A 26020-nucleotide genomic window follows, 5' to 3' on the forward strand; every position below is an offset into this window, starting at 1 on the left:
TTTTTAGTATGACTAAAATTTAATTCCTTTCCTTATTTTTGGATTGGCATTCTTTTGTCTCTTTTCTTTTCTTTTCTTTTCTTTAATTGAAAAAAAAAAAAAAACACTAGGGGAACCAAACATAAGATGGTACCACTGTTTTCTCCTTCTTTTGTATAATCTTGTTGCGTGTCTCTACATAAGCTGTTCTGGCCACTCATCATAGTAACCAGCTGGGCCATTTCACCTGCTGGAGCCATTAAAGAGGACTCTCTCCCCCTAGATTAATCCCCTCCGACATTAGTTTTTTGCACTGACAACTGGAGCAGGCATTCAGAATTTGCAGGTGGCCAGTGTGACGCACATAATTGCCTACAATTTTAGGCAATGAATAAAAATGGTCTACATTACTTGTCAAAGGTTGTATATGCAGTGCCAAGTGAGATCTATGGGAAGCCTTTTAGGGTTTAAAGAACAGTTAATAGCAAGGCTGCACAGGGCTTTTTTAATCATAATGCATTTGTAATATAGCACTTTGATCTTCTCCTTGTAGGAAATGGTGTTATATTAGCCACTTTTAAACATTTATGAGCGAAATTCAGTTATAGAAGAGTAAAAGTGATTATTCTTAAGCAGAACATGTTAGATTTCATTAAAAGTTTTCGGCTTGCCCCTTCCTTGTTAAAATCTGTGGGAAGTCCTTTTCCTGGAGGGTTTCAAATCAGGATCTAAGGTAATAGGACTTTTTCCTTATTTTTTCTGTTGGTAACAGTAAGATTTAGAAAGATAGTATACTGAATATTGAGATAATTTATACAAGTAGACATGTATAGGAGAGTAATTATAGCATTCTAAAATATATTCAATGAAAATTCAAGAACTTTTTATTAATGGTAATTGTGTTTTAAAATAAATTTTGAGAAATTCATATTTAAAGTATATCCCTAAGTTATCTTTCACCCCCAACTCCCCCCCAAAGAAAACCCAACAACAACAACAAAAAGCCCCAGATGACTCTCAAATGCGCTTCTTCTGGGAGAGCTATGTTTGACCTTTAGACCCAAGAGCCTTTTATTAACACCTGCCTGTAAGGAGAACCTTGCCACACGCAGCTTTTAGATTCAGAACCACAAAACTGATGAGGAAAGGCTTGAAGGGTTCAGTTTGTGTCACTTGCTGTTTGCCGTTTCCATTTCACAGATGATTAATCTTTCTGTGAAGAAAGGCCAGAGAAACAAAGCACATTGGGCTCTTCCTGCAGTTACTCCTTCTGAATGCACACTAGCTGGCTAACTAAAAGGCCTTTAGATTTCCTGCAGAGAGAGATGTTCTGAAAGTGAATGCAGCTGGTTGGAGGTCACCAGTGCAGGGCTCTTGCCATTGTGTAATGGAGGCTTTGGCAGGTTGGGTGGGGGAGCTGCGGGAGAAATGGGCAGGGAGAAGGTGTTGGCAAAAAATTAATTCAGAAGAAAAAGAGCTCTGGTCAGTTGATTTAATATTTGAAGGGTAGATCATCAGTAATAGACTCAATTTTGTCTATTTTTCTTTTTAAGGAAAAAAATTTAGTCTGTCTCCACTATGTGCTCCCCCACTTCCTAAAACCATATTTATCTTGCATGTGGCATCATTAGATGATGTTGAAATATTAACTTATATTTTTCTTTGATGTAACTGAATTGTTTTTAAATATTTCAGACTGTTACTGCTTTTGCAAGTATCTTCATTTTATGTATTAAAATTTTAATGCCTCAACATTGTTTCTTTGGTATTTTTTAATGAGATACTGAAAATAATTATTTGTATGGCTTAGTTCGCCTTTATTATTTTTATTGAGGATTTGAAATCTTCTAATGTTTACTATCTAAATGCTTAGTATTCATCTTGAATTTACCTCTCTTTTTTTCAATCATGAAAGGACATAATGTGCAAAGTCAAATCCTGGGTTATAGATCAAAAGAAACCTGTTCGCTTCTATCATGATTGGAATGACAAAGAGGTAAGCTATAAATATCATGCTATTACCGCTTTGCTTTGGCTTCTTAGAGAACACTTTAGATTTGTCATAATTTTATACTTACCAATATATGTACTTTTATTTCTGCAAGTAGTTGCTTATTCCTAGGCTTATTTTTTTTCTTTCATCCCTTAGTCTTGATATTTCACAACAACTAATCTTTTGGAAACAAGAATTATAAAAGTGAAAATACCTACTTGTTTTAAAGAAAACATGCTTTCAGGTTATTTAGTGATTGACTCTTATTTACTCAACTTTTAAAAGGAATTCTTTATCTCCTACTTAGATTGAAGTGTTGAATAAACACTTATTTTTGACTTCGAAACCAATGGTCTACTTGGTTAATCTTTCTGAAAAAGACTACATTAGAAAGAAAAACAAATGGTAAGTTTTTTCTCTTCATATATACCGAGATACATGTCTATACACACACAAACATAAACATATATATGTACTCATTGATTTTAATACCTTTTCCTTAGGAAAATTTTTAAATGGGTGAAAAAGCTTTGCCTGATGTTACATTGAAAAATTAGTTTCCTAATTGATTTACATTGAGACACCTTTTTAAAATAAGTTAAATTAGAAAATTTTATATTACGCATATTATGCATTTTTATTTCTGTTATTACATAAGAATAAGTGTATTTGGAGCAATAACACTCTTAGCTAGGAATTTCTGTGTAAGTGATTTTAAAATATCCACTTGGCTTTTAAGCTGGACATAAATTTTAAGATCCAGATAGAATGTTTTAAAAAAAAAAAAGCTGGAGGGAATACCTTTTTCACATACTTTAAAATGTACCAAGGTAAAAACCATTATCCATTTGTCATTTTTGACATGGAGCCCATGACAAATGTACAAGATTTATTTTTTCTTCCTTAAAAATTCCCCCAAATCATATATACATGTGGCCATGAACACATTTGGCATAGTGCTCATTTTGACTTGCCTCGCTGGCCCCTCAGCATTTTTTACTATTGAGTCATAGAAACAAATCAAAACTATCCAAAGCAAAATATCTGAATTCTCCTAAAATATATTGTGGGTTTCTCCCTGTACTTCATTAAGTACTTAGATGCACATGGTTTCAATTTTCCATTAAAAATTCTCATTTCCATATGATATCAAAGAGTGAGAAGGCTTTAAACTGAAAAATAAACATTCATAGACTAGAAGCCAAAACAATAATTAATGTCAGATGGTTAACTCCAATAAATCATTAGAATAAATTCTGTGAAATTACTGCAACTAAAAATGCCCTGTTGATATTACTATAAGACATTTTCTGTTCCAGATAGGAAGCCGAATTTAACCTCTTTATTGGTAGTGTTCTAGAAGGTATAAATTTAACATAATAAAAGTAGTTCAGACTGGCCAGTGTCCTGCAGCAAGTAATTAACTTTAAAATAATCAGTTCTGTCTTGTTTCAGATTCTTATAAAATTGATGATTAATGTGTTAAAAACTGTTACCTTTAGGAAGGAATTTTTAAATTTACTATTTGACCTCAGTTAATAAATCTTCTCATGGTAGTATGAAATGGTAAGGTTTCCTGAGGCTGGGTGAAACAATACAGACATCAAAGTTTTACATGAAAAGGGATGAGTCAGTTTCCTTGCCCAAAGGGGATTCTCACACCTGTATTTGGATGATTACAGGTAGAACTCCCTGGCTCTAATTGTATAGTAAATACTATTTCCCAGACCCTAATGGTAGACAGACTGCTTAGGAGACGCCAGTCTGTGATTTAGCTGTCGCCAGACATCCCATGTTTTTGTGAGACCAGTTGTGATGATGATATGGTTATAGCCAATTGAAACTTAGCTCTTGTGTAAGTAACAAATTTTAATTTATAACATTGTAGAGGTATAAATGATCCCATTTACAAAACCAGGTTTTAGTAGATTTTATGTATAACTAATGATCTGGTTTGAGGTTGGGGTGTGTTTTGGGGGGGTCCAGTTCTTGTGGAAGTTAGTGTAATTGTAGCTGAAAGATCAAAGACTGGGTAACTGAGTGATGTTCCAGAAGAGAATTTACCACATAGCCATTTTCTGTACAGTTTCTGCCGCCTGCTGTTCCTATTTTCCCTCAAGCTAGCCATTGACTACCCCCTGTGCATCCCTGCTCGTAAAAAATGATTGAGGAAGTATTTGTCATGTATTTATGAGTGGGAAACACTGTGTGATAGGGAATGGCATCTACTGGAGCCAGAAAGATTGCCATTTTCCTTTCATTCAGCTACTCTGCTATAGCTTTAAATCCTCTGTTTATGCAACATAGTCTTTGTATTAAAGTGCAGAATAAATTTTTATTATGAAGGATATGAATGCTGGGTTTTTGTCATTTATAACACTGCAAGCAGATATAAATTGTTAAAATTCATTTTAACTACTAAATACGTGTAATTGTGTTGGCATCTTGTTTTTTTGGTAATGTTTATATCTAAGCTCCATTTGCATTAGTTGCTCTTTTAGCAAAAGAAAAAAGTTCTCATTTTTTAAGGTAAATGTGTAATGTTATAGCAAATTAAGACAGATGCAGAAAGCAGTAATAAATATGTTCATGAATCTTTTAGAGCTAGGAAACTATTTTAAATGGTCAGGAAAGAAGTAGAAAGATTTGTGACTTTGGCCGCAAAGAAGACTAAATTATCTTTATTTTAGTAGGTCACCATTTCAAAAGTAATGAACGTTTTAGTTGTTAAAGTTCACTTTAACTTTAAGTGATCACATGTTATGTTTCAATCCTAGAAAAAAGGAAGCATTTTCAAAGATAACTATTGTGTTATTGAGTGGATGCACTGACCTTTTAAAAGATGTAAAAACCGGACTGGGAGCAAGCATCTACCCAGTGGTTTTAACAAGTTTGAATTCATTGTTTTGTTGATTTGTAATTAAGACTTCTCCCCTGAGGAGAAGCTGAGGTAACAGCTGAGTTGGATGGAAAATCTACAACCTTTTTTAAAGAAACCTTTTTTAAAAGTAGTCCAAACTGCTCTTTCTTGAAGGATTAAAATTATGTGCAAGTTTTTGTTAGGTCCAATGATTTTTGAACCTTCATGTTTTTGTTTTCTAAACATAATCAGTTGTTACTTATAACCAAGGTAATACTATGTGCAGCATTCTCATTTGAGGTTGCCTGTTGAGTCATGGTGTCAAGCAGGTACAGGACATTAAAACTGTCAAACCATTACTTAATTAGAGGTTTGAATTTCAGTCTTTGCACCTTTGCTGCTCTGTTGATGCAGTGGTGTATGCCATCCAATTATAAATCAGTAGGACAAACTAATTTTAAATATTTTTTATACTGGAAAGCTAACAATTACTTCTTTTTGTTCTCACCTTTCCTAATACTGTTAATGAAGGTAGTTATGTTTTATTATTCATTTATTTGTACTACATATCTATGTTCACCTGGAAAATAGAAATAAAATTTAAGACATTAAGGATTCTTCAATATGTTTATAGGTTCATATATACGCTTGTGTGTATATTATGTACATTCATTTGTGTATTCCCTGGTGGGCTTCTAGTCTCTTACTTTTCATTAATATTACATGAATCATTCATTCTAAGTGATGAAATTGATTTAAGATAGGTAGAAAAGTATTTGGAAAGTCTTTTAAGCTTTTGTGGAATCAAGGCCAGTGTGTCAAGTTCACTAAATGAATTTTAAATACAAAAAGGTTTTAGCCAGGCACAGTGGTGCACAACTACCACTATGATCCCAGCTCTTTGAGAGGTTGAGGCAGGAGGATTGCAGGTTTAAGCCACCTTGGGCAGTTTAGCAATGTGACAAGACATTGTCTCAGAGTAAAAATTTAAAAGGCAGTGAGGGTAGTGCTGGGGGTAAATAGAATTCAGTGTAAAGGCCTTGGGTTTGATCCCCAGTACTATTTTTAAAAAGTTTTATTATTAATTATACTGTGATTTAGTCATCTCCCATCTTTATGCTGTTATTATTTTTCTGCATAATTTATATATAACAACAAAAATAATTTGAGAATACTGTACATTATATGCATGGTTAGGGTAAAAATCATGGTTATAGATCTAATACTACTTTGTTAAATTTTTTTTCAAATGTACTTCAAAATTTGGTTATATTGGGCAGGGATACAGCTCAGTGGCACAGCGCCTGCCTTGCAAGCGCAAGGTCCTGAGTTTGATTCCCAGTGCCAAAAAAATTTGGTTATATTTTTAAAGTGTAATATTTATGAATTTCTGCTTGGTTTCAGTAAATGGTCTTTGATTACTCAGAGCAATTTCATATTCTTATCAAGAAATAGTAGTGTACTCATGAACTTCTGATTTCACATTATGACAAAGATTAATAGAGAAGGAAGCATATATTGTTGACCCAGAATGTGTGTGTGTGTGTGTTTGTCTAACTTTCACTGGCTTGTTTACATTTTGCCCAAGACTATTTACAGTCATTTATATCTATTTGCAAGATGGTTTATTTGGTTAAGAAAGTAGTACATTGGGAAACATCAGTTACAGTCTTCATTACTACCATCTGCTGACATACTGATTTGTGAATAATACAATTTATCAAATGTCAAGACTTTCATCATTTATTTTAACTTGCTGAAGAATTTCACTCCGCATAAACAGGAAAATGTTACAAATTTTTTCTAGCTTCAAAACATGAAAAGGTTTAAGCTCTTTTTTTAAAAATAAGTGTTTCCTAGGATTCTTTCATGTAAAATTAAAACATATATTTCCCCATACATGCACACACATATGGTCTAGGAAATGAAAGGCAAAGTTTGATATATATCTGTGTAGTAATTTAAACCACAAGTGATTTATGTATACAAAGAATTTTTCTGACTCCCTAACTCTACTAACATTGGTGAAAATTGAAGGACAAACATCTTAAAAACCTATACACCAGAGACTAGGGACCCTTGGATTAGATTGCATTTCCAAAAATGTGAGTTGAGATGTGAGCTACACCAAGAATTGGTGGAAGTGGAGGAGAATTCTGATGCTCAATTTGTAAGAGAGACTGAGCAGGATCTTGAATGCAATCATAGAGCTGTGCAGGATCTGGAGAACAGGTTTGCCTCAAAGAGGGAGAGGAAAGTAATTTGGGAAATTTCAGTGCCTAATATATCCTGCTTATGCAGGACGGTGAGAATATTATTTTCTCCCATACTGCCTGTTCCCTAGTCACAAGACCTGCCTGTGAAGTTAATGTTGTCATTCACCTATTTAATGAGCTAGACTTTCTGAACAGTAGGCTGAAATGCTGGGTGCTTTTAATAACATTGTTTTCTGTAGTAAAAATTAAAAAGTTGAGCATGTGTTCCATTTGTAAATTAGGAAGAAGACATCAGGAAGTTTGATTTATTAGTAAGAGGTCTTTAAATTTTTCTTATTTTAAAGAAAAAGACAAAAAAGATACAGAATTTCAAAACAAGATGATAGGAAATTAACAGTGGTTATTATATTGCATATTGTTATCTTCAAAATAGTTGCTCAGGCATGCAAAATTGATCAAGCGATATGAGCACTAATGGTTCCTTTCAGTGAACTAATAGAAATTAGCAGGACAGTTGTCTTAGCTGTCTTGTGTATATATACACAATTATCTTAGCTATCTTGTATATAAATTTTGCCCCCCCTTTTTTGTCTTTTCCTCCATCCCAGTTGTTCTTTCCTTTTGAGCAGTTTCTTTCCCTGTCACAATATCTATTGTACCTTTTGGATCTTACCGACTTTTTCCGCTTCTTAAACTAGGGAGACAATATAATGTTTACACATGCGATTATGATTTGTTTCACTTCTGACTATGGTCCCTAGTTGCATCCATTTACCTATAAAAGCCTCGAGTTTATCTTTCTTTATAGCTGAGTAGTACTCCATTGTATAAAAATACCACATCTTTTTTATCCATTCCCCGGGTGATGGACATTTGGGTTGTTCCCAAGATTTAGCTGTGACAAATTGAGCTGCTGTAAACATGAGTGGACATATATCACTGTGGTGTGATGTTTTCATTTCTTCTGGGAAAATATGCAAAAGGGAAATAGCTGGGTTGAGTGGGACCTCTAATCCTAGTTTTTTGAGGAATCTCTACCCTGATTTCCACAGTGGTTGCACCAGTGTGTACTCCCACCAACAGTGGAAAAGGGTTCCTTTTTCCCCACAGCCCCGCCAGCGTTTGTTATTGGTTGATTTCCTAAGTTTAGAAGTATATTATTTAATCTACTATCTTCATATAGCTTTAGCTTTAAAAAAAAAAAACAAAAGAACAATGAATCCAAGACACGCTTTCAAAGTCCAGGAACTTCCAGTTTCCAAATACAAGAGCTCTAAATATATATATATATATACACATATATCTCCCAATTGGTAGAACATAGCAAAAATATGAGCGGAGCCATGGCATTTCAGAAAATTTTCTTTGGAATTTGAAATACTAGCACAGTGGTCTTTACTTGCTATTCACTAGTTCTTTGACTTTGGGGAAATTACTCAGACTTTTATCCATTCCCTGGGTGATGAAAGCAGTTCATTAATGTTGTCCTCATAAAAAGTGTTCTATATAAATAGTATTTCCTCATAAAATGTGTTCTATATAAATAATATTTCCCAAATGTAATTATCATAGTTCAAAAAAGAATTCTGTAACAGAGAGTGGGATTGTGTAACCTTATTAATGCATATTGTGGATATATCCCTTGTTTTCTCCTTCTGTTACATGGGTTAAGGAACCAAATGTATCACATATGTACATACAGCAGTGAAACTGTCTTGATATCACTGCCAAACCTTAATTATAACATCAAGAAATGATTAGGACAAAGAATGAAAAGAAAGCAAACTAGGGGCTGGGGATTTAGCTCAGCGGCAAAAGTGCCTGCCTGGCAAGCACAAGGTCATGAGTTTGGTTCCCGGTACCAGAGAAAAACCAAAAAAAAAAAAAAACAAAACAACAAACTAAGCGGAAGCTGTTTTAGCTAGTGTAGTTAGGAAAGGCCTTGTGAAGTAAGGGCAGACACCATGAGAGAATCTGAGGAAAGCTTAGGCTAGGGAGAGGGCATGGTGGGTGTAAAGGCTCTGAGGTAACTGGGAAGAGTAAGTGGAAAAAAAATATGGGCAAAGAAGGTAAAGAGGGGAAGACGGATCTGTGCATGTAGAGATTAATAGGCCATGGTGAGGGCCATGGACTTTATTATGAGTGTCATGGAGTACCAAAAAAAATAAAATGTGCCTGGGCGTGATGGCATGACAGTAATCCCAGCACTCAGGAGGACCACCATGAGTTTAAGGCCAGCCTGGACTACATAGCAAGACCCTGCCTCAAAAAAAAGAGAGACTGGGCTGGGGATTTAGCTCAGCGGTACAGCGCCTGCCTGGCAAGCGTGAGGTTATGAGTTCAATTCCCGGTACTGGAAAAAAGCCAAAAAAAAAAAAAGAGAGAGAGAGAGACTAAAATGTGAAAACAGCCACTTAAAAAGATTTATATCTTCTTATTTAAGTACAGTGCATTTAAATAGATTTTAAACATACCCTAATGTCTCAAATTTAATTGTTTAATTTTTTTACACTTACTGTCATTGATTTACTTTCTCCTATACCAAAAGGTATGCGTAGTGTACCATCATTTATTATTGATTTCCTGCTGTGTCTCAGGCATTCTGAGCTTAGAAATTGCTGAGATGTTAATATAAGAGAACCTAATATGAATTTAAGTTTCATGGTACTATATTTATGAAACAAATTATTATCATGCCCATTTCATAGATAGGGCAGTTGGAGAAATTATAAAACATGCCCAAATTTTTGTAGCAGGTTTGTGAAAAAATAGATCTGTTCAAAAGTTCATGGCTGTTCCACACGTGATGACAAATGGTCAAACAAGAGTACATTTGTGAATGTCCAGAAATCTCATAACTGTGCTTTTCCTAGAATAATAAGCTTTTGCTATTTTTGCCTTGTCTCATAATTCAGTTATATAATGCCTATTGAGAGACAACAGGGTTATATTTTAGCACACACTTTAGCATCCATTTTAAGTATAAAGTGGATAAAAATTTGGGTGGAGAAAATACAATGGCTATTATTGAAAATTAAACATTGAATCCAATTGCCGAGTCTAAATTGTTGGTGTTGTCACAGAATAGACTCCCAAAAAGCATAACTGCAGATTACCTCTTATATATTAATAGGATGAACAGGATTTGACTGTTTTTTAAAATAGCAAACCATTCATTTTGTTAAAACGGGTTTTCATTGCTGGGGTGAAGCCATTGATGTGTAAATGAACAGAGAAATGAGAGAATCCCATGAAGTAGAACAATGGCAGATAGTTTGTGTGCCTAATGTTGGGCTAGTAGTAGTCATCATCAGTCAGTACTTACTGAACACTTAACTATATGCCAGTTATATCATTACTATCCATGTTTTGAGAGGAAGCTTAAGTACAAGAGAGAATAAGCAATTGTCCAAAATTAATAGCTTTTTAGTGGTACCAGTATTCAAACCTGAGCAATCTATCTGTAGGATTCGCTATCATATCTCAGCATTGGAGCATTTGTGATGCTAAAAGGTATATGAGGCCTAAGCAGTACATCCTGTACTAGTTGCATTTGCTATTGCTATAAAATTTCATTTCAATAAAGTTTTGTTATTATTATTCATACACTATATTATTATTCGTGCATTATATTATTAAAGATATACTATTGGTATTAATAATATACTGATTGTGTATTAGTAATAGATTATTATTCATGTACATTATTATTATTATTATGTGCATTAAAATTTGAGAATAAAAGTTGACTATGACACAGAGAATGCCAGCCAGCAGAAGGCAATATACAGTCATGTCTGTTTATGGGCTTACCACTGAAAACTTTTTAATTTAATAGTCCTTTGCAAAGGCAATAATGAAACTAGCTTTTATATATACTTAATATATAAAATACATATATTTTTGATAGTACTGGAAATTGAACATAGTGCCTTGCCTATTCTAGACAAGTGCTGTACCACTGAACTACATCCCTAGCTCCTAGCTTAAATTTATTTTATATGGATTCTTTTTCTCAAGATAACTCTTTCTTCAGCCATTTGTTTTGTGTGTGTGTTCCTTTCTTCGGTTATTGTCCAGTGCTGGAGATCAAACCTAGGACCGTGAGCGTGCTAGGCAGGTGCTCTACCACTGAGCTACACCCCTAGTTCCATTAGTGTTTGTTTTTAACCACATACTCATTAATTCTATTTCCTTTTGCATTTTCATTTACTGGGATTTGTTTTGAGGACTACTTTAAGAGTAGGGAAGTATGTGTGTACATACTTTTTAGCTAAAGTACAAATGGATAATTTATACTTTACAAATGTGTAATGTTCTGGTTAATCGCTAGATTAGTGCATAGCGATATAATGGCAAGAACATTGTATAAATATTCATATAGTGTTAGGGGAAAATGATGTCTAGCAGTTGTTAAATACCCGTTGTATGCTGGACTTTGCAGCATATAAATGTGTTCTATCACTTAATACTGATAACAGTCTTGAAAGGCAAATTTCTGCCTATTTAGTAAGATTTAGAGAATCTAACCTAAGATTTAGAGAAGTGAAATAAAGTTAGTTAATGTTAAAGAATTCTCTTAGCTCGAACTCGTGATAGAAAATATAAAACTTTTTTTTTTTTTTTGGCATTTATAGGACACCTTCATATATCAGAAAGCACACAGAGTTTTCTATGTTGTTTATATCATAGAGAAAATTATACAGAAACCTGTATTGCCTAGGGAACAAATTATTGCATTGTTTTGTATAAGCATAACTCGAGTGTTTGGTTAGTTTCCTTTCCCTTGGATTTTTCACCTGTTAGAATAATGCTTTTCTTAAGAAAGTATGATAATTAAATAAGATTTTTTTATATATTAAATGAAATTATTCTGTAGCAGAAATAGGTCCATTGGACTTGAGGTATAATTTTATTTAGTTTTCATATTTCTATGAGAAAAGGAAAAGTGTGTATAAACATAGATCAATAGTCGGCTAGTGCCTGATACTTGTAATTATCTAATAAATTATCCTAACTTGAGACCTTGCTTATATAGAATATTGCAGCTATATCTTATAGTATTGTAGATGCTGAGACATTCAAACAGAACAGCAGCCCTTAGAAAAATCTTGGCTGTTTCTTAGTTCTGTAGGCTTTTCAAGTCTGCAGCTACTTTGTAATACTATATATGACTAAGGAAATCACTTAATATATTAAATGATTAATAACTACAAGGTATATAACACTTGTAAAATCAGTGCTTTGTGAGACAGTTTTAGGTGTAGACTGGAAAGAGAAATGTTATAATGCTTTTATTATTAAGCGTGGCTTTTTCCTGAGTTTTAAGAAATTATATAGACTAGTTTTTGTAGCATATTTCTTGCATCATAGAACTTACTTTGCTCTAAGCCAGATCTGAGACAGACAGAAGACATCAAGAGAGAGAATATGCAGTATATAAGCCATTTGTTTCCTTTAGTGTATTCAGAAGTAAACATCTTAGTTGCATGCATCAAAAGCTTTTAAATGTTAATAGAATATGTTGTTGAAGCCATATCTAAAGTTTTTCAAGTGAGTGTCATTAAATATATTTCTGCAGTTAAACAATACATGATTACATTGCATGATGAGACATTATTTTAAATCTGTTATTAAGTAAACTAAATATGAGTGGCCAAGTATATGTTTTAATGTGACTTGCTATTCCTTGGACATTTGAATATATAGCTTCAAGACCACCAGATTAGATTGGGTAGTTCTGTCAGCTTTGTAATCTTGGAAAGCTGAAACAAAAGAAAAAGCAATGCCTATTAAACATTCTTAGCCATATGCAGATGGTTTAAGAGTGTAGCCTGCTTTCTTAGAGTGTATCACTCATGAAATTTTTGTTCTATGAAATATTTAATAGTTATGCATTTGCTGTTTTATATATTTCAATGCCCTATTGACATCAGGGTTACTGATGGTTGTATTAGTAGTTCCTGGCAAATAGAAATTATTTGATATTCTAAGCCATTTCTGACAGAAGATATAAAGTTTTGACAAACACATATGGCACAGCAAGTGTCCAATTCTAAAGAGCAAAATAAATGCAAACCACCATTATGGTGAACACAAACAGGCTTGAAAGCAAGTTATCAGTAAGCAAATAATTGTTGAACTGTTATGAATGGAATAGGATGTTGAAATAGGGCATGATTGGCTGATGTTACATATGTCCTTGATTACTTTCCTTGTGCTTTTATCCTAATAAGTGACATTCTTTGTATTCCCTTGGATGGCTAGACAGTCTGACACTGAAGAAGAATAAATATTGCATGTGGTACACATTAAGCTGTCATCTAAGACAGGGTTTATAAAAAGTAACTGGAGAAATTCATAAGAAATGCTGCAGTGCTACAGTTTCCTGGCTCCAGTCATAATTGTCAAAGTTCTTGACACATTCAGGTCTTCAGAAATGATGTAGGTTTACAGTGGCTTGGTGTATGAATAATTATTATGGATTTGTCTTCTCATGTTGCCTTAGGATGTTAATGTTAGCTACCAAAATGTTATATTTTATAATTTTTATTTTAAGAAATGTCTCTACATTGATAATAGTGACGTATCTTCCACCTTACAGACTTTATTAAAGGAATATAGATAATTCATGTATTTTAAAGGAAGAACAGAAGTCTTTAAATGCTTACTTTATCTTTAATCTGTTGAAAAATGTTGCCTGCTTGTGTTTAATGTTAGCAGACAACTTTGAAAATAAGGATTTTTATTTGTCTTCTCCAGCATCATTGGAAAGCCTTCAAACAGTACAGATGGATACCATTTTATAAACTGTTTCAAAAAAATAAATCACTACTTGATGTTTCATTTTAAAATACATGCTTTTATTCACATACTTTTTGTTATTTTTAATATAGTTTTTTCAAGTAGAGCAGTATTTTATTTTTACCAGTCACTTTTTTTTTCTTAAAATTTTCTTTCATAGGAAGGTAGATGTTTTGAATATTGCACTATAATAAGCATATCCTAAATAAAGAGGAAATTATGAATGTAAATTTGGAGAGCGTTTGTAAGCTGCTCTTTCACTACACCACTTCTTTTCATCCTATGTGGCTATAAAATAGCCAAAGGATACTGAAAGAAAAACTTTTTAAAATTTATTTCTAGGGCCTGGGGGTTTAGCTCAGCAGCACAGTGCCTGCCCAGCAAGTGCAAGGTCGTGAGTTCAATCCCCGGTATGGGGGGAAAAAAACAAAATAAAATAAAATAAAATAAAATAAAATTTATTTCTGTAATCTAACCATTCTCAGCCATTTAAAAGTAAGTCATTAGTAGTCTCACTCTGTTATCCAACCAAGAATATACTGTTTTCTATTGGGTGATTACTGAGAAAATTCAATTAAATATTAGAATGATTTAGGGTCCAATGTGAATACGAAAATAACCCCACAGTGTTGAGCTCTAAATTCTGAGCCTCTGTTTGGGCGAGGCGAGAGGTTAGTTAAACTTTCTGTGACAACTGCATTTTGTATTAGTTTTATAATTATGATATTAACTTAGGGATATGTCTTTAGGATATTCTGTTTACTTCAAAATCTAAACCATTTGAATTGAAGAAAGTTTCCTTCAAGTATAACACTACTTGAATGTTACCTATAGCTTTTAACTCTCTAGGCCACTACAGAGCACAAAATATTTGCCCAACTGGTAAATTGAACTGTAAGTCCCACTGTGGGAAATTGCTTTGCTGTGCACCAAACAGCAGTTATCTTAGTAATTGTACCTGAATTCTTTGTGGCTAATAGAGCGTGGACATCCATTTTACAAGCAGAAAATTATTTGTCTTAAATACTTTTAATTATAAACCGCTGTAATAAAATATGAATCTGTAGACTATAGTAAGACATTAAACTGTATCATTTTTAATTGTTAGTACAGAAAAGTGAAATTCCTTTTTCCTTTTAGTGTAAAACCATACATGCCCGACATTTCACATTCTAAACTGGAGCTCCCAACAAGGAGCTTATCAGAGCAAATTGTCTAGTCCATCCCCTTCCTCACTCAAAACCTAATGACCCTTTATCATCATGGTTTAGATCGCTGGACACAGATGTGAGAAAATACAAGTAATCTACAGGTAACTACAGTAGCTGCACTGATGTTCTCAGAGAACTGACTGCTGGGAAGATAAAGAGCTTCCCACAGAGTCTGTGACTTTCCGGCAGCAAAGCACATCATGAGCTCATACATGAAGTTTTATTTGCTGAAGATTCACAATAAGATGCATTAGAACATTCAGCAGGGACTCTTTTTAGATGAGCATAGAAATTCTGGAGGGTTATTAGTTGATGCACCAGTGCATAGCATCACACTAAAATAAAGTTCAACAATATTAATTTTATCTACAGACAAGAAGGATTATGGCCACAATACAACATTAATATTGACTTCATTGTACTTATATAATCTACTATAGATAGTAATCACTTATTGCTGATGAATAGTTTGGTTATGCTTTTCAATATGAAAGCAGAATAGCAATCTCTCAAACTTTAGTTCTAAATTGCATTTCAAAGGACTTGTTTATGGCCAGGTGCTCTGCTTTTGTTAGCTGCTTAGATTGTGATCAGTGAAGTAAACTCATTTATCTATTTGCATGCAATTGAGTAATTTACCACGAAAAGGATGATGGTTTTTTGATAAAGGTACTGCACCTGTAGTTTAAGTTTTACAGTTGTTCATCTATTATTTGCAGGCATCTTAGTTTCATATTGCAGTAGAAAACTACAATGCAAAATGTATTAATCTTTTTTATGTATGAGATGTTTTGTTTTTAGTTAATGAATTTGGTTTTAAGTTTACTAGATTGGGGTGATTCAATATGGTTAGATGCGTGAACTTCAGGTGTGTGTTTCTTTTAAAAAGTCATTTGCTCATTGTATTTTTCTGAAAACTAATTAATTTTGTTTCTGTGAAAACTACTAGATTAGGAATAGTCATATTACTTCTATATGTCAAAATGAATTACCATCTTTAAATCATTTTTAGAAATTGGTTTTAATAGCTGCAATGTAATTTTCAACAACCGGTGTTGGTTAAGCATTGACAGCCAATAAAAAGAGGTAGTGAGGTATTTGATTCATTCTTATATAGTTGGGTGTCTTGTATCCATAGCTTAATTGTTGTTCTTTGTGGAAAATATTGAAATTGTTAAGAAAATTGAGAAGATACTGGTTAAATCTTTTTGGCTAGGATCTTAACTCATTTTTGCTTTAAGGAGATTATAGTGATGATTCTTTGTAAGTGAAGCGCCAAATATACATTATATAACCTATGAGCTTAAAGAATTAATTTAATATTAAAATTTTAGTACAGAGCCGGGTGTGGTGCATGCCTGTAATCCCAGCACTCGGGAGGCTGAGGCAGGAGGATCGTTGTGAGTTCAAGACCAGCCTGTGCTACAAAGTAAGCTCAAGGCCAAGACACTGTCTCAAAAAGACAATAAAAAATAAAATAAAATTTTAGTACAGTATGTCCAGAGAGCAGAGTAAATGTCTTACCAGAAAAGACAAATTTTCTGTAAGTACTACTGACCATTAGATCTCTATTATTCTTGTGATAGCTTTAGTGTCACACTCTTTAAGAGTTCTTACTAGTGAAGATTTTAAGTTTATCCTCATATATTTGAAATGTTCACAGTGCATGGCATAGATCAGTCCAAAAAACAGAGCATTGAAGAATTGTCTGAGGTGGTATTATACATTAATTCTGTTTTCAGTTTGCTATAAGATCTAAAGAAAAAACTGTACTTGTTTTCATTTAGCAGCAAATAGGAAACACAGAATTCAGAATTCTACAAAGTACATTTTCTTTACCCTCTTCATGTTTAAAAGGGAAGAAACCAGAGGAGCATGTGCAGTGTAAGGTTGTTTTGCATTTTTGTTTTTACATCACCAGATTAAGTATAATGAAACCCATCTGCAAATTGTAGGAACTACTCATTGGTTTTTGTTAAGCACTGTAGTATGGTTTTTCCTCTTTTTCTTCTACAGTTTTTCAACAAGATATACATAAAATTAAAAACCTTGTCTGTTATAAAGTTTTGTTTGAGCTTTTTAAACTGAGTGATTAGCAGAAATAATGACCCTGTCAGCCTTAATCACATTAAAATGTGGTTAACATCATTTAATTTTTTCCACTTAATATGCAAAAATTTCCAGTAGATTTGCAGTGAAGGCCATTGAAATTCCATTAGAACAAGAATAAAAATTTCAGGCATCATTTATTCAGTGAAAGGATAAAGGTCTCCATTGAGAACTGCTGAATCTTTCTATTAGAGACACTATGAATCATTACATTGAACTGTACCTTACATTGCATTAGACCTGTGTCTGGCTTTTCAAGTGGTTGGAAATCATATTTTCTCGTTTTTCAAAAAGAGAAATAAACTATTTTATAAATATCTAAAAGATTACTGAAGGTTTTTTGCCCTGCTTCAGCCTGCTTAAATTTTAAGTAGAAAGTTGTTTATACTCTAGAAACAAGATAATAAAAGACTTATTTTAAGACATGTAATATTGCATAGCCAGTCCACAAAAAATGGACAGGTTCAGTTTTAAATAGTTGTGTTGATATATATGGCAAAAAAGGAATTAAGAACCAAATGACTAGCTCTTTTTCAAAGTTCCTAGCTTATCATTTATCAAGCTTCAACTAGTATGTTATGCTGCATTAGCTATGTATGAATTACAACCAAAGAACATTCTCCTGTTTCTAGAATTATTTACTGTGTTTTGATCGTCTTTGATATTTGTTATATGTCCATAAAATAAATAAGTAGGAAAAGCTTGATTTTAAACTGTACCTACCATTTATATTTTCTTTGCATGTCTGTGTTTGCCAATGTCCTGTAAAACCTACCTTAGGTAGAATGTTTCTCTCCCATTTAAAAAAATAAATAACCATTGCCATACATACCTGATGAGCAAAAATGGCTTTGTGGAACCATTCCTATCCCTCAAGTAATTAAGTAATTATACACTGTTGGGGATTTTTTTTTTTTTTTTTAATTTGTGTTTTGTTTCTGAACCATTTGTACCCATTATATAATTATATTATGTATACTTTGTAGTAAAAATCCACTGGAAAATTCATCAGGGAAAGTATTCCATACATATGCTCCTCACACTGTGTAAGTTTTTTCATCCTTGCCTATTCTATTCTTAGATTTCCATGGAAATCTAGAACATTTAATTGTTTGCTTTACCACACCAACCTCTCTCCCCACCATGATTGGCTTCTTGTGCCTCCTCAGAAATACCTTGGCCAGAGTAATCCCCGGACTCCTTTTTGTTCTAACAGCCTCGTATCTCTTTCCTCCGGAGTCCTTATCACAAGCTGTATCATCTTGTTTGTCTCTTATTTTTCTGTCTCCTAGTAATTTAAATTCTGTAAGAATAAGGACCATGCCTGTCTTGTTTTATATCTCTATTAAATTTACCCCCTTTATTTGAATACTCACTTGAAGTCTTCATTAATAATAATGAAGTCTGTTCTGGTTAGGGACGGCAATGGTTTTGAGCACAGGTGGAAGGACTGTCTGTGCCAGGGGTCAGCAAGTGTTTTCTCTAATGAGTTAGACAGTAATAAATCTTTTCAGCTTTGAGGACCACATAGTTTCTATTGCAGCTGCTTACCTTTGCCATTGTAATGTGAAAGCAGCTGTAGACAGTATGCACACAGAGGGTAATGCCATTGTTCTAATGAAGTTTTATTGAAACTTCACGTATGCACACTGAAATTTGAGTGAAATTTCATAAAATAATATTCTTTCATTTTTTTAAGAAGGCATTTAAGCCAGGCATGGTGGCACACACCTGCAATCCCAGCACTTGGGAGGCTGAGACAGGATTGCCATGAGTTTGAAGCCAGCCTGAGCTACAATGTGAAACCCTATCTCAGAAAGAAGAGAAGGAATTTTAAAATGTGAAAACAGTTCTCTGCTTGAGAGCCATACAAAACCATGTGCAGTGATTTGCTAACCTCAGTCATGCTTAGCTATAAACAGCCTGTCTGTTGAACATGTGATTATATATCTTTCATTTACTGAAGTAGTTTCTCTTTCCTATGTCATCAGTTTTTCCTACCTTGGTGGATGTTTCCCAGTAATATACAAACATGTTGATGTTATTTCTCCAATATTTTAGAACAGCTTATTTTGGTTCCACTTTTCATGCTACAGCTCATTCTTCCTCTTCTTCCTCCTCCTCTTCTTCTTTCTTTTTTCTTCTTTTTTCTTTCTGCTTCTTCTTTGAAAGTGTTACATATAGAGTTGGTCCTTCTTATCTGCAGGTTCTGCATCCACAATTGGTCCAAAGACAGATTTTAAAAGATCTTTTTTTATATTGCCCTAATGCTAAACAAACACAAACTTTTCCTCATTATTCCCTAAACAATACAACAACTATTTGCATAGTATGTACATTATATAAGATGTTATATGTAATCTAGAGGGGACTTAAAGATGCAAGTAGGTTAAAAGAGCTTACCTCAGACTTTTATATGTATGAGGAATCCTGGAATTAATCCTCCTCAGAACTGAGGAACAACTGCACTCACTTAAACAACCAAAAAGTTCAGGAGTCTTCTGTGTACAAGTGAAGAATAAATGTCATTAGAAAAACAGTTCAATCCACTACTTGAGTTTTTAAAAATAAACAGGTAGCTTATACAATAGAAAGATAGAGAACTCTGAAGAGTCATTTGGGCTTGAATCCAGCAGTTACCACTGTAGGCAGGTGATCTCAATCTCAAAGCGTTACTGTAAATATTAAATAAAATTACATAGGTAAAATGCCTGTTCGCTGCTCTTTTTTTTTTCCCTGTGAAGAAATGTCATGGTATAGTAAGATTTTTCTTTTTATTATTTTCCACATTTTCTTTATTTAAAGGAAAGCTAGTATGGAAAGTAGATGGTGATTAGTATTTTTTCTCCAAACCATGTGATTCTTAGAAACCTCGTGACATTCTGTTCTGCTTGGCTTTGGGGTGATAAGTATACAGTATTAGCTTTTAACTTCTAATATTTCCTCTGCTGACTTTTTCTCTGCCTAACATGACTGTTCCCTGGGAATTAATAATTGAGAGTCTCTTGCCTTTTTTTACTTGCCACTATACAGGTGTCTTCAACTCTAACTTACGTGCTAGTGGTTCTCAAATTTTGGCACGGATCACAGAAACCTGGAAGGTTTATTAAAATGCAGGTTGCTAAACCTTACCTCCAGCGTTTCTGACTAGTGGATCTGGGATGGAGCCTGAGAATTATTGTGCCCAGTAAGTTCCAAGGTAACACATATGTTGTAGGTACCTAGGTGCTACTTCAAAAAGCACCACTCCCTGCTAGAGATTCCTGGACCTACAGCCTTAGTTGCTCCTCTGTGCCCTTTTCAGGTTTCACTTGTCTTGAGTATCACCAAGAAATTTCCAGTTTGACATTCCGTTATCGTACTAAATATAATAAGTATCAGATTTAGTATATGTATAATACTAAATTTAATGTATAAAACTGACTTCAAAGGAAAAAACTAAGTTCCCTGTTTTTTCATATAATAAAATCCACTTTCTGACTTTTCCTATCTTTGTTAGTAATATCAGCACTGTCCATTATTCAATGATTAAGTTTAAGTCATTTTAATGTATCTTTTATATATATCATTTTAGCATATCTTATTTTCTAAATCTAATCACCAAGTTGTCTCTTTCCTCCTAAATCTGACCTTTATTTGTCCCTTCTCCTGTCCTTTCCTTTGCCTTCCCCACTCTTCCCCTCTTCTCCTGTCTCCCAGTACTGGGGATTGAACTCAAGACCACCCACCACACTGAGCTACATCTTCAGCTCTATCTATCTATCTCTCTTACCTATCTATCCATCTATGTACCTACCTACTTATTTACTTGGGGTTTTTTTTTGTTTTGGTTTTGATTTTGAGAAAACAAAACTCACTATGTGGTTCAGGCTGGCCTTGAACTTACTATGTAGGCGGGGCTGGCCTTGAACTCAGGGTGACCCTCCTGCCTCAGCCTCCTGAATGCCTGCATTACAGGAATGTGCCAGCACACCTGGCATGAGCCCTTTTTGTTTTTGTGGCAGGGTCTTACTGAGTTACCAGGGCTCGGCTCAAATTCACAATACTCCTGCCTCAACAAGATACTCAGATTCTGCTTTAAATATTTTCACTTTCCCATTTGCTATTCCAGAATCCTTCATTGAAACATACAGTATTTCACAATTTGAGATAGGGTAAGATCTCTTGCATGAGTCACTAAAAGCACAAACTACAACAGAGAAGTAGACCTCACTATAATGAAGAGTTTGTTCATCCCCTTAAGAAAACAAATAGACTAGGCTGGGCATGGTGGCTCATGCCTGTAATTCCAGCGCACATGAGGCTGAAGCAGGAGGATTGCTGCGAGTCCCAGGCCAGCCTGGGCTACATGGTGAATTGAAGGCTAGCCTGAATTGCATAGCAAGAGCCTGTCTTGAAAGGACAGGAAGGAAGGAAGGAAGGAAGGAAGGAAGGGAGGGAGGGAGGGAGGTGGGGGAGGGGAGGGGAAGGGACGGATTAGCTACAGACTGAGAAAAAAATACATTTACAGTACATATATCTGACAGAGAACTTAGATTCAGAATATCTTTTTAAAATTTTACAGATGGACAATATAAAGATCAATGAACTGAGTGTGTTGATGCATGCCTGTAATCTTAGTACTCAGGAGGCTGAGGCAGGAGGATCACCATGAGTTTGAGGCCAGCCTGGGCTACATAAGCAAGTTCAAGGCCAGTCTGCACTATATAGCAAGACCCTGTCTCAAAGGAAAAAAAAAAGAAAAGAAAAGAAAAAGAAAAATTGAGCAGATAACTCCAACATACACTTCACAAAGAAAATATATAAGTAAACATTGAAAGGTACTCAGCATTTTAAAGTCATCATGAAAAGATAGAGTCACCATTAAAGATGATTTCATACTCATTAGAATGGTGAAAATCAAAATACCACCGCCAAATGTGGGCAAGGAAGTGGGATGTCACTGCTGTGCTCTGCTAGTAGGAGTAGAAAGTAGCACAACCAGTCTTGACAACTGGCAGTTTCTTTAAATTAAGCATACAGTTGGGTCTACACTGTGATCTAGTAATTCCACCTATTGGTATTTACTCAAAAAATACTATGTTATAAATGTTTTATTACACAAAAATAATAAATGGTAGCCCTCTTTGTGATAACCCCAAACTGGAAACAGTATACATGGTCATCAGTAGGAAAATGAGTAAATAAATTTTGGTCTTTATACTATGGAAATCATATGCCTGACTACTAAAATGTACAGAGCAACATTGGCAAGAAGGTGGATTTAACAGGAAAGGCACATAAGGGAATTTTTCAGGTAATGTTCTGGTCTTTTGGTGACATGTTTATATAAATTTTTCAAAATTCATCAAGTGGAACATTTTAAGATCTGTGCACAAATTATTCTATTTCAATAAAAACATTTTTTAATAAAAGCTATCAGTGCCTCCCTATCAAGTATACATAAACACACAGCATCATATAGTATATTTTTTGGTTTGGTTTGGTTTGGGTTTTTTTTTACACAAGGTCTCACTATGTAGGTCAGGGTGTCTTTGAACTCACTGTGTCGTCCAGGGTGACCTCGAACTTGCAGCAATCATCCTGCCTCAGCCTCCCGAGTGCCAGGATTACAGGCATGTTCTACCATGCCCAGCTCCCAGCTGTTTATACAAACTAAGATAGCTATGCTGTCACTAAGCGAGATAATCTTACGGGACATTGTATATTTGGTGGTATTATATATGCAATCCATTGTCAAGGTGTCTGTGGGTGTAATGTGAGTATACATAAGATACCTAGAGAGGTCAACAGGCAGACTTACTAGTCTCCCTGAAGACAAGGCACTGTCTCATTTATTCCTGCCAGACCAACACCTAGCTAGCGTACTGTCTGATACATAGTAAATATTTAACAAATACTTTTTATGTGAAAGTATATTCTCAGTTCACTGTGGATGTTTTTCCACATGCTTTATAATACTGTTTCTGAGTCTTGTGATGAGTTAATACATTGTTGTACTATATTTGATTTATTTGTTGTTGTTATATGTTTGCTTATAGTAGCTTTATGCATAATTGCCAAAATGTGGGAACAACCAAGATACCTTCAGTAGGTGCTACATCTGGACAAAGGAATGTTAGTCAGCACTAAACAACTAGTCTTTGAAAAGGCAGAGACATCCTAAATGAATATTGGTAGGTAAAATTAATCTGAAAGGCTGTATGCTATATAATTCTCAGTGTATGACACACTAGAAAAGCAAAGCCATGAAGACAGTAAAAAAGATCCTGTGATTTCCATAGAATGGGGGAAAGGAACAAGTACAGCATCAGTGATTTTTCAGGACAGTGAAGCTATTCTGTGTGATACTATGTTGGATACATGTCATCAATCATCAGTCAAAAGCTATAGAATGGCTGGTCATGGTGGCACATTCCTGCAATCCCAGATACTTGGGAGGCTGAGGCAGGAGAATCTCAGGTTCAAAGCCAGTCCTGACAATTTAGTGAGACCCTGTCTCAAAATTTTAAAAAAATGAACAATGAAAAAGGGCAGAGGATGTAGCTCAGTGGTAGAGTGCTTCTGGCTTTGATCCCCAGTTCAGTACAAAAACTCATAGAATATCCAACACAAAGAATGAAACCTGATGTAAAGTATATATTTTAGTTAATAATGTATCAGTGTTGATACTCCAGTTGTAACAAATGTACAACTCTCATGTGAGGTGTTAGTAATAGAGGAGAAGTGTATATCTGATCTCTGTACTTCCTGCTTGTAGGGAGCTGCTAAAGTTAGAAATTGGTCACGTGTGGGGAGAAGACAAGGCCAAAGTGCCTAGAGCAATTACCTTAGTCCTGAGAAAAACATCTTGCCTGAGACAATTCCATTCATTAGTCACTAGGCAACCCTGTGTCTCATGACAGTAACTTTGTCAAAGGTATAAATAAATGCCCCTCTGGGGGTAATTGGGTTCTGCTGCCATCAAGAGAGAGCTCCACTTGACCTCAGCTTTTTTCTGTTTATATTTTCCTCATCCTGCCACAGTTTCCAATTTCAGGACCATCAGTAGTCCTGCAGACCATGACACCTGCTCAACTTTTCTGTCCGTCCAAAAAAGCCTTTTGGACTCAAGGTATCAGGAAACACTGTAGATGGTCAGCACAATAGTTATTGAGATGCATATTAATTTATCTATAGGCTCTCTGTTAGTTCTGATAGAAATAGAAGGGATTTTATATATTCCTGATTTTGGGTCAGTACAGGAAAGGCAGAAAGCTTTTTTTTAATTTGCTTCTAAATTGCCTTCAGATCAAATGATGTTTAAACACTATTTAAGGAGCCATATTTAAACATATTCTGGTCTCCTCCAATGTGTTGCTTTTTCTCTCCATTATAATTAATCTTTTCATCATCATCATCTAATTTCTTTTAACACATTCAGGGCATAACATTATCTTCTAGTCCTGGAGTGGAAAAAATGCAAGCTGATAACAGAAAGAGAAAAATCATACTCTTGGGAGTATTAGGGACCCAAGCCTGCTTTGCCTGGAACTGAAGGTGAACCTGTCTGTCACATCTGCTGAGAAGTCTGCCATGAACTACATCCAGAGACTTGGGGTGGGAGGTCTCTACAGAAACAGGAATTGCCTGGTGTGGTGGTGCATGCGTGAAATCCCAGCACTCAGGAGACTGAGGCAGGAGGATCACCACAATTTGAGGCCAGCTTGGGCAACACAGTGAGCTCAAGGACAGCCTGAACTACATAACAAAACTCAGTCTCAAAAAAACAAAGTAGGGCTGGGGATTTAGCTCTGTGGCATAAGTGCCTGTCTGGCAAGTGCAAGGTCCTGAGTTTGATTCCTGGTAGTGCCCTCCACAAAAAAAGTAGAAGTGGAGCATGAACACACAGCCTTCAACTAAATGATGCTTGCAGCTATTCTTACCTAAGATGCCAGTGTGGACTCTTAAACTGAAATTGTCACTTCAACTTCCGTATATTAGCTTCCACCTCTTTCACACCCATATTACAACTTTTTGAAGCCTTTCTCTCTAGGTCACCTCCTTGCATTTACTGGAATATGACTGTAATCTGGTTTCCTTTGCTTAAGATTCAGAAGTATCGTATTTTTGTTCAAAATATAAATGCTGCTGGGCATGGTGGAACACATCTGTAATCCCAGCACTCGGTACTGAAGCAGGAGGATTGCTGCAAGTTTGAGGCCAACTTGGACTGCATAGCAAGACCCTGTCTCAGAAACAAGAAAAAGAAAAACAAAAGTACACATGCTTCTGGAGCTCAAGTAAACCTGTTTCCTTCTCACTGTTACGATTGCTATGGCAAACAGAAACACTGAAATGACAGCCAGGATTTAAGGGCAGATTTATTTATGTTGACGGATACTGATCAGGATCATTCCCAAGATTCCTAAGATCTCTGGTGGTCCAGGGCTTATATGGGATAAGCAAGCAGGAAGTACAGAGGCGTAATGGCTTGTCAGTTGGGAATTGGTTCTTACAATATACATCTTATTGACAAGTTACACATCACAGTAACCAGCCATTTCTAAGAAACAAAAGTAACAGGAACTGTAACCATAACTGTTACCTGGGTAACTAACAAACTGAAGTATACTGGCTTGGGGGTCATCTTTTGTTGCACTATAATTTGAGTCTGACACTTTCAGAACTGCCCAAGAGAAGATAAAACATGTAATGCACCCCCAATGTTTTTTATTTTGACTATTTCACATTTTTTAAAAATAAAGTATAGGCAATATCATGTAGCTATTCAAAAAGGTATATTTACCTAAACCTCAACCAGCACTGTATTTTATTATTATTTTAACTTTAACCAGTCTAATAGTGA

At 34.8% G+C, this 26020-nt stretch overlaps 1 protein-coding gene across 1 annotated transcript in view; it reads left to right on the forward strand.

Annotated features, from left to right (window-relative positions):
- Ola1 (Obg-like ATPase 1) overlaps window positions 1-26020 on the forward strand; it is a gene marked incomplete at its 5' end in the record, with an annotated part of 154139 nt that overhangs the window by 109396 nt on the left and 18723 nt on the right. Inside the window, 2 exon segments of the mRNA XM_013518794.1 lie at window positions 1895-1975; window positions 2280-2377. Coding sequence (XP_013374248.1) covers window positions 1895-1975; window positions 2280-2377 — 179 coding nt within the window.

This window comes from Chinchilla lanigera, unplaced genomic scaffold (assembly GCF_000276665.1).
Source record: "Chinchilla lanigera isolate Chin_1 unplaced genomic scaffold, ChiLan1.0 scaffold00048, whole genome shotgun sequence".
NCBI lineage: Eukaryota > Metazoa > Chordata > Mammalia > Rodentia > Chinchillidae > Chinchilla > Chinchilla lanigera.